Raw genomic sequence first — 14,215 nt, 5'->3', positions numbered from 1 at the left:
CCATGGCTGGATGTGTCTAAATCACACTAGCATCTGTCAAATGTGCTAGAGTGGCCAGTCACAATCAAATGGCAGGTCTGTTTACCAGCAAATGTAAAATTCATGGAAAACCTAACAGGCATAGAAGGTACCAGTGGTGTAGTTGCCAAGCCTGCTCATTACAATTTTGGCTGCCTTTCCTATCATGTCAAAGGGGACGTTCAAACAACGACCTCCTCAGAAAAGACATCACAATCCCAGTCACCCTAATGTGATTACAAAACAGGAGCTTCACATACAGCAGACCCAGATCTCATTCCTTCACTCCTTCTGAGACTGCCCTCTGGACGATCACTACAATTCAGTAAATGTGCCTTACAAGGAATAAAAAAAAGAGGTCATCCACAAGCTATTCGCAGCGTCTGCGTGATTATACGAGTTGGAGCCAAGAGCCGGCCGTGAAGAAGTCCAGCAGGTCCTCCAGCCCGAGACGCCCGGGAGCCTCAGAGCGCTTCTCGAAAAACTGACAGGTTAACAGTGCCGTAATCCCAGCAGCAGCTGTGTACTGTGCAAGCATCTCGTGTTGGTGTGTGTCTGCCTGCTAAACTGCCATCACAATAGCGTCCCAGAGGAGGTACTTAGCAGGCCATCTGAGCATCATGATGAAGACAAAGCCGCTCCAATTTGTGTCGCCGCCACGGAAACAGCTAAGAGTGGAGACGCAGCGCCATCTGTTGTTCAGGCCTGATCAGAGCGCTGCATAGCAGAAGAGACCAGGATAAGGCCAAGACAACTGGAAATTAGCTAATACTGAAGAGAACTGAGTTTTATGAGGGGTTTAGGAGACCGGAATCTCCCTCTATAATCACCTCTAAGCCCAATGGGACATGGATGAATGTCAGTAAGTAATGCACTGTCCAGACTGTTTCTATATCATGAAAGGCATATCATGAGTATCTGACCACCCTAGGGACTCCACCCTATGACCTTGCAGTTGCTCACAACATGTTTAACCAGTTGATGTTCACAAACATCGGAGGAGCGATCAAAGGAGTACTGTTTGCTTATCACCCTCCAGGGTGGAATGATAACACACTCCTCCGGTCTGTCCACATCAGACCATTTTCATGTGATCATCTGTGTCTTGGAACACACGACTCTTCCTGTGACACGGCACTGTGGACGTGCGGTGCACCACGTCTGTTCACTCAAGTCTTTCGCAAGGAGTCATAGGGAAATCCTGCGTGAGAAGTCAGCAGAAGCAGTAGACACAAAGTAAACGGACAAGGGATTTCCTTGATCAGCAAAATCATTTACCAGCAAATTCATTTAAGCTTTTCCTATATAAGTAAGACTTACCCACTCAATTCATCTTGAGCCAATTTCAACCTTAGTTGTGTACTTTCAGTCTGTGTAATAGGGGGAAATGAATGCCTGTATATTCCCTAAAATAAAACATATTGAATCTAAACAGAAGCCATCTTGTTCTTCTACGGGACACATAGTTTTACGCTGTCAAATGAATCAAGGTCCATTTTTATATGGATGGCCCACCATAAAAGATGAAAAAGCCATCTGTTGACACCATGTTAACTAGAGAGAATACAAAATCTCTGGGTTAGGGTTTTGCTCACGTTCTGGGTAGTGAATGCTTACAGCACTTCCCATGCAACTTAACTGTCAAGTATACTATATGTAAAGTTTGATTGTTGAATGTAGTTGTTAAAAGCTGTAAGTTAGTTTACTATCCATAATGGGCCAATAAACTTAAAGTGATGGCATAATTTGAATTATACAAAGTGAGTATTATCTTCCATTTGCTGCCAACATTACACTCATGTGACTGACATTTGAAACAGTCATTCAAATCCTCTGATTACATTCAAGGGTCAGTGGTTTGCTTACTTCCAAAGGACCTCACATGAATAGCTAATCCTTGGAAAGCATAAAAAAAATCCAAATGCGAAACACATCACAACACTATCACACTGAAAAGAGGTTAAAGATGAATGGTGGCTGTATATCAGAGAGCAGTGAGAAGAAAAAAGACTGTGGTCCTTGAAAAACAAAAGGAGAGGCCCAAGCAATCATAGCCGGTTGGCCTTCATCAGATCTCCAGTGTTATCCAGCATCTACCAGGGCGACTGTGGCGACACAAAAAGAGCACACTGCCCACTTCATCTCAATTAACTCATTGTACTCGCCGCTTGTAATGGTCCACACGCCACGGGAGAGGGTCCGCTGCTCAGACGCGCAAGGGCACAAAGCCTCTGCACAACACACTTGAATCTTCACGCCCACACGCTCATCACTCCATCAAATACCGCCCGCTCGCCTATTCATCAGAAGAGATGAAAATGGACGGTGAAAAAAAAGGTTAATGGTCAAAACATCTCTCCAGACAGGTTAATGATAGCTTGACCGGGTCCTTGTTAAATGTAGTAGAGTAGAAAGATTACTGTGCATTTGTTGCGTTGATGAAAGTGTGGGTTGTTTACGGATCTGCATGAAGGCCTACCAAATGAGAACATTTTAAGCAATTTTGTGAGCTAAAATTGTTTCTCTCTCCCGGCCAGCAGTAGGCCTATGGTATTCATAATTCAGTGTGGCCGAGGTGTATCGCTAGGGAAAGCGTGTGTGGCAGGGAATGAATTGATACAAATGTTTTTGTAATGTGTGTTTTTATGTTGGGATAAATCTTTGTGACACAGAAAAATTAGTGTGACGGGACTATCCGCAAGCTTCTATTAAGACCCAATGCTAGCATTGAGCTATCCGTGGAGATCACCCGCGAGAGTGAAATTTCATTTTTTAACCCGCACACATGGCTCAGTATTTCCTCTGACAGCATCAATCAAAGCCCCTTCAGTGAGCCGCAGACGGGGGAAACTCACTGAACAGGGTCAGGGGAAAGGCCTCGTTTTTTCCCCTGAATTGTGTTCGGGTAGGACCGCAGACCCCGCAGTCATTATTCACACACTGCAAAGAGATTTCTGACACACCGCTGGCTCGGAGGAGGGTGCATGTGCTTATTAACTCGGCCTTCCATCATGGATTTTGGCCCGGGCTGCAGGCTAAGGCTCTCCACGCTTGTTATGGATTTATTAGACAGTGTCTAAGGCTATCATGAAAAATCGAGTGTTGGGCCGACTAAACTGAAGTATACCAAAATGATCTTTCATGCGTTTTATTGTTAGATCGCACAATATTCCTGTGCATTATGTATCGTGATTCCCCTTTTCCAGATGTTTCAATGAATTCCTTTTAATTTATCAGTCTGATAAAAATCCATACATTAAACCTATAAAGGTAGCCTATCGAACAGGAATCAATGTGTAGGCCCATTATTAGTAATGTGCTCTTTCATCAACCCTAAGAACAACTAAATCATTGTATGTGTAGAAAACACCACTCACAACACACAAACCCTACACTGCCTCGTTGCGAGCTCCCTGGCATTAGGTCTGCACTGCAGGCATGTCTGCAGTCATTAGTGTTTCCCAAAATCAGATACTGCATGTTTCTTTGATGCTTTGTCTCCCTCAAGTGGCAATGTGCAGTACAGATGGCACTTAGGCCGTGTGGTGGCTCTGCCTTTCGCTCTCATATGTTCTTCTCTGGCGTAAATAGCGAACAATACACCTTTGACAAGTGTGAGAGAATTTGGCACTTGTGTGGATGGGAACTCTGTATTCGAAAAAAGGTTAAAACAGGTTAGGCCTGCATCTGTTTTACTGGACAATGCTGGGTTTTAGACCAACAGTGTTCGAAACTGGCCTGGCCTATTGGTCACAATAGAGTCAAACCAAATTTGCTATTTAAGGAGCCATACATTTGCTACCACCCACCCCCCAAGACAACCAGCATTGGCCTGTAAAACACCTGCTTTTGGGCTGTACTTGTTTTCTTAGCTAGGAATGAGTACTTGATTTAAAGACTTTGGATTTTCCGAAGTAGTCCAATCCCTCCTAAATGCAGAACTCAAAGTGACTGTGTTCAAATAGAAATGGGCAATGATGAATGGTACTCTTGTCTTAAAAAGGAAGCTAGCCTTTTCTGTTTTGGAATGTGCTTCTATTCTCTTCCGCAGTATCCCCATGAAGTGACATAGATGTCTAGACCCATTCTTTTAAGCGCACACACCGGACAGACATCTAGAGAATGTGAAGAGAATTGCAGAGAATTTGACAAAAAAAGTGTATGATTATAAAGGTCAAGGATTATACCTTCAAAGCAAATTGCAGCCAGATGCCGTCGTGAGAGGTTAACAGCCATTGCAACACTAGGTCACCATAGGAAAATGAAGTAAAGTTTTAACAGACACTAACTGTGATGCTGGTCATACTACACAAATGTCTAAACGAACTTTGCCATTATCTTCTACACACACAGGCACGCATCACAGGCAGAATCGATTAAACGTTCAAAACTTGCTGATGGATGTTGCCAACCTTTAAAGCAATATCACAGAACAATGACATAATGTCTCTCCAAAGCTTCTGAAAAGACCATACAGGATCATACATAAAGCCTCATATTGGACCGAACAAGTGAAAGCTGACCATGCAAAGGTCAGCAATAGGCGCTAAGCTCGAACTCTCCTAACATCCCCATAAAAGATCCATCTCAGCACTGCTCTTCGAGGCCATGCACACCATCACATTAACAGTGCAGAAAGCCAGTGCCTCACGGACATAAACATCTTAACAGACACTTAAGGAAATATGAAAATGACACCCACCTCATAAAATTCATAAATGCACTTCATAAAAACTTCAGGCACCAATTAAACGGGGTGCGCCGCTTCCCCCCCCCCCCCCCACCCCCTCCTCTCCCAATCCCATCATCCATACGGAGGCTGCCGAAGCGTTGGAGGCAGCCTAATGGTTAAATAAGCGACAGAGGCACAGAGAGAGTCACAGATCAATTTGGATCAATCCCGGCTCGCAGCGGGGAGGCTGGTTAACATTGGCACCGCCAGAGGGCTGTAGGCTGTCAGAGCACAGCGACACATCACCACGCATGCTAACTCTCCTCAGGGCCTCAGAATCCAACATGCAGCGCACAGGTCAGAATTAATAAGTAGACAAGCCAGCTGAAGGACTTACAATAACAGTGATAGCAACCATTAAAAAAATAAAAACCTTCGTCTCGTGTGAAAATGACTTCACTGATCTAACCTTAAGGCCACATCTCGTTATAGCTGCAGATGTCTGAGATGGAGCCGATAAGAGAGCTTAATGCTCAAAGGACCCCACACTCCTCCCCTGTCAAAGTGAACTTTGGGTTTTATCATTACCATGCTTTTATATTTCCATAATTATAGACATGTGGCGGACCATCTCATGATACATTTGACCCTCCCAAATGGCTGTACGCAAAGGTCTGCCAAGTGAGTAGAAGTAAATAAATGCACAACGAGAGTGTGCAGCAGCCCGATCCTGCCAGTGTGGAGGGTTTCCTTTGCAAAGCCTAGCCACCCGTGGCTTCTCGGTCATCCGTGAGTAACACACTACACCTTACCCCGGGGGACAAGTTTATTGTGTTTTGAGTTGGGGAGGGGGGGGAAAGGGGGATGTTACAGCGGTGGCTCATTTCTGCTGAGCTACAAAAACGTTCAATGTCTTCATTACAAACTGACAAAGGGGAAAACAGAGTTCACAACAGCATGTACCACATAACTGGAAATGGATCTGGGTTTCATATAAATGACATCATTTCTAATAATCTACGTTAGATTTTTTTTGTTGTTTTTTTTTCATATTTTTCATAACTTCATACAGATAATGGATTAGGCTAAAATGCACCATAATATTTGGTTGACTTTTAGGAACAGTTTCCTTATTACATCACAAAATACATTTTTATATCCCAAAGAAGCAAGACTTGCAAGTAGGCATTTAAACATAACTAAATCTACAGCTACAAAATTCTACTCCGACAGCCTTTACCTGTTGGGCTCTCTCTTCCCAGTCCACGTTGGGTAAAAACTTGGGGCAGAATCGGTATGACATATACACAGAAGTCCGTATTGTAAAGGCTATAAAGATTTGTTGCACGTTGTAAAGTTGCCTCCTGGATCTTTACACTGCGGCGGCAGGGGGGGGGGGGGGGGGTGGTGCGGGGGTGGGGGAAAGGGAAGGGGGGTTTAGAAGGAGGGGGGGGTGGATGGGAGGGTGGGTGCAGGATCCTGCCGTCTTATGTAGCGTATCTCTTGGTCCACTGTCGGGCTATCCTGTCATGCTCAGCTCTGTTGGTCAGGTACTGAGTGGCTATGCTTCCCACCAGAGGATCCGCTGGGGGGAAAAAAAGGGACAGACAACGCAGAGTTATGGTTATAGTTCTCTCTCTCTCTCTCATACACACACATACTCTTTAACACACACACACACACACACACACACACACACACTCACTCACTCACTCACTCACTCACTCACTCACTCACTCACTCACTCACTCACTCACTCACTCACTCACTCTTTAACACACACACACATGCACACACACTATTTCAATGTGTCAGATTGACTGTTTTAGAGAGATGTGTTCCATTCCTTACCTGCAAACTGAACAACCTGATACAAACTAATCATGAACAAAGCAGTGCTTTTTCACAGAGCAGCCATGGTATAAATAAAAAAAACGAAAGCCACCGAAAGCTTCTCACTACAAAAGCGAAACTAACTGATGATCTTTGATCAGTCTGACACATCCTGCACATCTGTGAGCGTTCCCCCTAAAATCGAGTTAAACCATGAAAATGCTTTTCTCAAGATACAAATAAATCCTTTCTGGCAATGACAACTCAATCTCATCCTTCACTCATCACTCACTCACTCACTCAGTCACTCATCCCCCCGACTTCCCTCGACAGGTCAGAGTGACTGTCTGATGGCCTGATAGCGCTGCTGCGATTGGAACTGAGAGAGAGAGAGAGAGAGAGAGAAAGGCCTGAGAGGAGACAAGCCCTACTCACCAGGGTTGCAGTCCGTCAGCAGGGAGCAGATGGAGAGCAGCACCTTGGAGATGGTGAGCGCAGGGCTCCAGTTGTCCTTCAGGATGTCCAGGCAGATCACGCCCTGACTGTTGATGTTGCAGTGATAGATCCTCGTGCGGAAGGTAACCTGTGGAGGGGCGGGGGTTTAGAATGACATTGTCACATGTTGCACTTTGCACTGTAAAAAGTGGTGAGAACATATACCAAAAATGAAATCTGAGACAACACACTCTAACACACTCTTGCACAACATGCAGGGAATATTCAATATAGCATCCCCATGTCTGCATCTTTACTATTTATATGGGGTTCGTTGAACATACATTGCTCAAAACACATTTCATAATGTAAACAGCTTCTGGCAGGCCCAGGCCGACCACAGCGGGTCTCGCTACTGATAAGCGCTGATAAGGGCAATCTGAACATGATGATGTCATTCATTCATTCATTCACAGCTGTAGTTGTACTGGAAATCAGATTGTGAGAAAGTGCTATGAGTGAGCCCCCCCCCCCCCCCCCCCCCTACAAGTCAATGAGTTTAAGTGTCATCACCACCCGCCTTATCTCTCGCATGACTGTATCCATATTACACCCGGTCTGGGATTGTTGATAACGCCTGCAGACGTTGGCCTGTGCCTGACTGCTCCGTTGTTGTTGTGAGGGAGAGAGTCCAACTGAAGCTCAGCAGGGAGCTGCGTCGGGTCATGCGCCAACGCTCCTGTGGCTGATTTACGGAAGCCGTTGATTGGCGTTTGTCGACAGCGACGCTGCGTTTTGGCACTTCAGAGTGCTTATGCTCGGGGCAGCAAGCGGAGGCGGCGGAGTCCACCGTCACATGACTATGCAAACCCCAGCGACCAAAATAACCCCCTGAGCAGGCTGGTACAATGCTGGTATTGTGGAGGCGTGGAGGCCTGAGTGCGATAGGGGCAGTGAGCTGCCTGCTGGAGAGTGCCGCTGCTGTTACTGCCACTGCTGCTGCTGTTACTGCTGCTGCTGCTATGCCAGGCTTGTGTGCTGGGCTGCCATGGGCTCTCTCTTTAGGCTTATTCCCTCACTCTCTCTATCTCTCTCTTACACATACTCTCTCTTTCTCTCTGGAGTGTAGTAATCAAATCTAATTGGGACAAGCCCAACACATGCCAACAAACACCAACTCCAGTGTCCAGCAGCTGTTGGTTCATGTTGTGTGTCGAGCCCCCTGCCTCCACCTCTTCCGTTATGTTCGTAATACCGTATACATTTTGGTGTCTGTTATCCTCTAATCCTTTCTCCCAAGATTCAAAACCCAGCCCACTTCAATTCCCAATGCTGGGAATGTCGGAGCTTGCTGGGCCAGTGTGGAAAAGCCTTCAAAGCGGAGAGAGATTCTCCTCAGGGAAAAAGAGCTTTTTTCCTCCTCCTCCTCCTCCTCCTCCTCCACTGCCCCTCACCAGCACATCTCTCGCCTCCCGCTCTGCCCGACTACGTAAACAAACACACTTCCCCATGTCACTGTGCAGAAATGAACAGCGCAGGCACCATTAGCTCGCTGAGCTAGATGTGCAAATATTCATTTTTATGGTGGTAGGGCAGCAGAGCAGACATTGTTTTCAGATGTGTATGTGTGTGTGTGGGGGGGGGGGATGTGCTATTCACTGTGGAGCCTGACTGCCTGTGTCTGCCATACTCTTGTTTCTTTCTGCTGTCTTTGCCTCAGCACACCCAGCTGTGAACTGACTCCAGCACTCAAACAAGGATTAGTGGCCCATAAACCAAGGGGTTGTGCTTGCACACACAACCAACCCCCGCTACCCCCACCACCACCACCATAACACACACACACAGACGGACAGACAGACATAGAGACAGACAGAGAGAGAGAAGAGAGAGAGGAAATGTGGGCAAGATCTCTCTAAGTTGTTGTGTTTCATCTGTAAACAAAAGAAAAGCGCGGGGGGGGGGGGGGTCTGTGGTGTGTTCAGTACAGTCCCCTGTTCATAATTACTGGATTAGACTTCCCAATGCCTTCATCTTAACAAAGACCAGCTTCCTGCCCATGTGGTTTATATCACAGTGTCTTTTACAGATGTCACCAGGCCTTTCAAATGATGAACGAGGCGCGAGAGAGAACGTTCTAGACAAATTGTTCCTCATACTAAGCTGAAGCGTTCGTTGGCTAATTCAGCTAAACTTATTCTCATTTCTAAAGTTCTGAAAGAAACACATGACCACAACAAGACCCGTGACAAATCCTTTCCTGAGCCAAGTTTCAGGGAAAAAATAAATCAGCTGAATCATCTGACCTTCACAAACAACACATTCCTGAGAAAACAAAAATGCATTTCTGCATTATTTCAGTATCATTGTTCCCTGCCAAAAGACAAGGGTTTTATACGTGACTTTAATTAGTTTTCACGATTCATCTATTAGAGGAAGAACATAGAGAGGCCTGTGCCTATTAACCCCATTAAAGGATACGTTTCCTTTTTCTTAACCTGAACACTTGTGTCTCAGGGGAGTTTATGGTAAAGGAAAGAGAAGCACATCCCAAATCACACCCTAAGCCCTTGAAACGGTGTATGTAAGCCCAGGTGAGACAGTGTATGTAAGCACAGGTGAAACGGTGTATGTAAGCACAGGTGAAACAGTGTATGTAAGCACAGGTGAAACGGTGTATGTAAGCACAGGTGAAACGGTGTATGTAAGCACAGGTGAAACAGTGTATGTAAGCACAGGTGAAACAGTGTATGTAAGCACAGGTGAAACAGTGTATGTAAGCCCAGGTGAGACAGTGTATGTAAGCACAGGTGAAACTGTGTAAGTAAGCACAGGTGAAACAGTGTATGTAAGCACAGGTGAAACGGTGTATGTAAGCACAGGTGAAATGGTGTATGTAAGCACAGGTGAAACAGTTAAGCGCTCACAGTACCTTTGGTGGCTTGAAGGGGTAATCCGACGAGAAGGTGATGTCCAGGAAGAACACGCCACCTTCATACACAGAGCCAGGGGGTCCCAGGATGGTGGATCTCCATTCGTAGATGTTGTCTCCTTTGGGTCCCGCACTGGTGAGAGAAGTTAAAAAAAAAAAATGTCAGAATAAAGAAAAATAAAAACAAAGGTTAGTGTTGCTTCCCCAGAGACGTTTCCAGTTATAGCCGCTACTGATGTCTGAAGGACCGCAGGCAAGCAGGAGAAAGTATTGTGGTGGGACCGGCTGACGCACCACTCTGTCACAAATCGACCTTGAAGTCTGCCAGCCAGCCAGCAAGCCAGCGCTCCGACGCACAGTCTGTTTACACAATGTGAGCAGGGCTGAAATATATGTCTGCTCCAAGAAGGCTGTATTGTCAAGTTTTATTCTATCTAAAAAAAAATCTTTTTACAAGGTGGACCATGACCGCGGGAGAAGGTGGCCTCAAATGTCAATGACACAGGTCACAAAGCAGCCGACAGTAGTGTTGAAACATCACACACCCCCCCCTCACACACACACACACACAGTCCTGCCTTTTAATGGAATACAAAAACACATCATGACTCCAGGCCCATGCTAAATAGTGCTGGCAAAAAGTGTAAGCTCTAAGTGTAGAAGTGTAAGCGTGCATGTGTGTGTGTGTGTGGGGGGGGGGGGGGGGGGGGATATATTTAAAGTGAAGATATCAGGAGGCTGTTGGATTGAAACCGCCCAAGTGCAGCAGATTGGTGAATGAAGCAGGCAGATGCCTCCATCACCACCGCCGCTGTTAGCCTGCGCTTTCGCTGCCTTAAGCAGCCGCTTATCAGAGTCATCCTCCACTCAATTACCATGTGATGAAACGCTACCTTCCACCAGCGCACCATCAAGCTGCTGCAGAGGACAACGGAAGTTGCCGTGGTTTCCAACAACAGAAACAAAAAAAAATTGTTTTCTAGATTAGGAGATGGAGTGATGAGGTGATGAGGTGTGGAGGAGGATCATGGAAAGAAAGCTCTTTATAGATAATGATGAGATTAAATCAGATTAGACTATCATTGTTCCTCGTACAATAAATTCACTGGTCTTTAAAATGATGAATGACAACGGGCAAAACGAAGCATATGGCCTAAATGTAAGACTTTCTGGTGATCTTCTTCATCTGTACTGAATACACTATAGGCCCAGGCATTTCAATTCGGGTACAAGAAAAAAAGAACTCCAGATCATCAAACCTCAAATTGTGTTTGTCCTAAAATAACCCACCTCAAAATTGATTTAGAAAGCACAAAACAAAGGAAACGCACCAATGAATCATTACATAAAGGCCTGTGGCAAAGTGAGACACCTCCCCCCTCACCACAAAAGTCTCTCAGTGGCAAAAAAATAAAACATTTCAGGCCAGGAGTCGACGAGTGAAGAAAAATCCTTTCAGAGGCTCCAGCACATCAACCTGACAGGCCTTCAAATAGAGCCCAGATAAGAGCCTTTAGAAGACTGTGCTGCCTGAAAGCTTTTACCTACCCTTGTCAAGAGATTTCAGTGTTACACCAATCAGAATTACACTCAGAGCGGGACAGAAACTCTGAGCCACAGTGTTAAATCCTGCGGGACCCCACTGTTTCATGCTGGGGCAGTAGGTTTTGATATGTTGGCAGAAAGTCTGCCTTGTCAATAAATACGACATCAATACTAACGCAAACTTTAGGGAATAACAATAATAGATTTGTAGAGGTGGAAAAGGCAAATAAACTACAAAACATCAGAGGCAGCTGAATAACAGGCATAGGCGACCCTGTGGAGAATTTCAACCTCGTGGCACAACATTACACTCAGTTAATGGACCGACATGGGGTTAAATTGCCATAAACATTATGACAAATTATTGTGCAATGACTGCAGAATTATTCACCTCTGCGCTCAAAGCCTGTGCACCCAAAGCAATCGTCTATGGAAGGGCCAATAATAAGATGTGTGACCTTACTGGTGCCGGTATGGAGCGAGCAATAACCCTCTCATTAACTAAGCGTAACATTCACTTCCCCTCAGCTTTGCACCTGCTGCTGTGTGTGTGTGTGAGACGCTGAGTGTGCAGCGGGTAATACGCGCAGAAAGGCGTGTGTGCGTCTGTGTGTGTGAAGAAAAATACCTCAAAGAGGTGTGGCGGGGCAGAGGCGAAATCGTAACACTTACGATGCAGTTATGCCGTAGGGGGGTGAGGCGTGTGTATGTATGAAAAGGGGGAGGGGGGGGGGGGTGGTTCACTCAGGGTTGCATAATTCTGGGGAGAAAGAGGATGGGTGGGGGCCAGCTAGACAGACTGGATGTGGTGCATTTCTGCTAATAATCCCCCTCCAAACTGGGATTGTGTGTAATCCGGCAAACCCCTCTGGTCGGTGGGGCCTGCTCCTGCTCCTGCTCCTGCTCCTGCTCCTGCTCCTGCTCCTGCTCCTGCTCCTGCTCCTCGTCGGAGGCTGCCCAGACCGCTGGCTCTCCACTCTGATATTGTGTAATCTAGTATATCATTTTAATTCATACTGAAAGCCATTCAGTTGTTGCTATTTTACTGTTATAGTGTTGTGTTGGAATGGAAGCTAAACGGTAAAATCGAATCGTTAATCTATCCCCTGGCGACCTAGTGACATTAACGATTATCTTCTGACACGGCTCCAGTGGGATTTGGAACAACTGGAACCAAGTGTTCGAAAAGGGCAAGGGGGAAAGGGGACTTCACCCTCTTCATTCACTGCATTGAAATCAGAGTAAGCCCTTGCCCCATTGATGTCCCGTTATTTCTCTGAGGATTGTTTAATGTCTATATGAAGCCATTTAACATCATCCTCAAGTGGTTGTAATCAATTCGAACCCATGTCTGCCTTTTATCGGTGATCTGATTTTGATAAATTGAATAATTTGATACGCGTATGTGTGAATCCCCTGCTAGAAGTGTCTTTTGAAGCATTAGTGAGCACTGGCCTTAAATATGGTTCCCTGAGCTAGAGATAGGTAGGTTAACTAGCATGAGACCAAGCATGTTTGACCTCCTCTCTGGGAGGTTCACGCTCCATAGCATCCTGTTAATTACAGTCTGGTGTTAAAACATGACACCTGCGACTTTATCGTTATGGAATACTAAATGGGATTGAAAATGTTATCTATTCCATGTTGTTCAATATTTACCTGATACATGAATAGGTTTCGTGTGTGAAAGAGATATAAGGCTCCCTCACAGTCTGCTCACCATAATCACCTCAAATGTGTTTGCAGCCATCCCACTACCCGTTTCACAAACACACTTAAACACATTCTCCCACTCACTCCTTCTCCCTCCCTCTCTTTACCTCCCTCCTCCCCTCCCTCTCTCTCTCTCTCAGCAGAGATTGATTTTAATGACCGTGCTCTGACTTGTTATCCTTTAACAGCTGAAAGGAGAACTCCTACCATTAAAAAAAAGCTTACGCTGGGATTCTCACACTCTCACATGGTCCATAGAGGCAAGTGAGTGTTGTGCAGAAAAAAAAGGAAGACGAAAGAAAGAAAAAAAACGGAAGAAAAAAAGTTGACACGACAATTCATCTCCCCCGTCCCCAACCATCTTTCTGTCCACCTTTTATTTTTAAGTTCAAGGCTAAACAAGAGAAAGTTCTTCCTCATACCAAGCCAATCCTTAATTTACTCATCTCCTACACAAACATCCTGGCAGAGTCCTCAGTTTTGTTCTCCTGGAAGACATCCAGGCACACACGCCTCTAATGAAATTAAAGCTGAATTAGGAGCTGTCCACCTGAAGAGACTCTGTTTCCCTGAGCACCGCCTACAGAGGGGAGAAAAAGACCAAAACAAAACAAAACCAAAACAAAAAAAAGCAACATGAGCGGTGCCGCAGTGACAAACAGTTGGAGAATGAGGAGGCTTCCTCGCGCGGTCACCTTGATTCAGACTGGGTAAACAACTGGGTAACTTCTGGAACTGACTCAGTGGACCCAAGAGAGAGAGAAAGAGGGAGAGGGGGGGAGAGGGAGAGAGAGAGAGAGAGAGAGAGAGAGAGAGAGGGAGAGGGAGAGGGAAAAGGATTCCCGTCCCTCTGCAGTTCCCTCTCACAGTAACCCAGCAGAAATGCTTTAAAGCCTCAGAAATGGGTCCTGGCCGAAGAACTGAGGATTTTGGAAGTCACTCCAAAGCACGTCATGAAAGACCAAGAACAAGTACAAAATAGAAAAAAAAATCAAAGACATACCACACACAGCCAGACCCACACACGCGCACACACACACACACACGCACACACGCGCACACACATC

The 14,215-nt window shown here is 45.7% G+C and overlaps 1 protein-coding gene across 1 annotated transcript in view; it reads right to left on the bottom strand.

Moving 5' to 3' along the window:
- Positions 1-5,502: 5,502 nt before the first annotated feature.
- Positions 5,503-14,215, bottom strand: part of ube2e3 (ubiquitin-conjugating enzyme E2E 3 (UBC4/5 homolog, yeast)) — a 26,132-nt gene continuing 17,419 nt past the window's right edge. The window contains exons 4-6 of the mRNA XM_012833982.3: positions 9,891-10,023; positions 6,959-7,106; positions 5,503-6,275 (exon numbers count right to left, since the gene is read on the bottom strand). Coding sequence (XP_012689436.1) covers positions 6,178-6,275; positions 6,959-7,106; positions 9,891-10,023 — 379 coding nt within the window. The 3' untranslated portion in view covers positions 5,503-6,177. The remainder of the gene's footprint in view (positions 6,276-6,958; positions 7,107-9,890; positions 10,024-14,215) is intronic.

The sequence above is a fragment of the Clupea harengus genome, chromosome 2 (assembly GCF_900700415.2).
Source record: "Clupea harengus chromosome 2, Ch_v2.0.2, whole genome shotgun sequence".
Lineage (NCBI taxonomy): Eukaryota > Metazoa > Chordata > Actinopteri > Clupeiformes > Clupeidae > Clupea > Clupea harengus.
The sequence above is the reverse complement of the archived record's forward strand: the minus strand, read 5'-3'. Positions and strand labels throughout refer to the sequence as shown.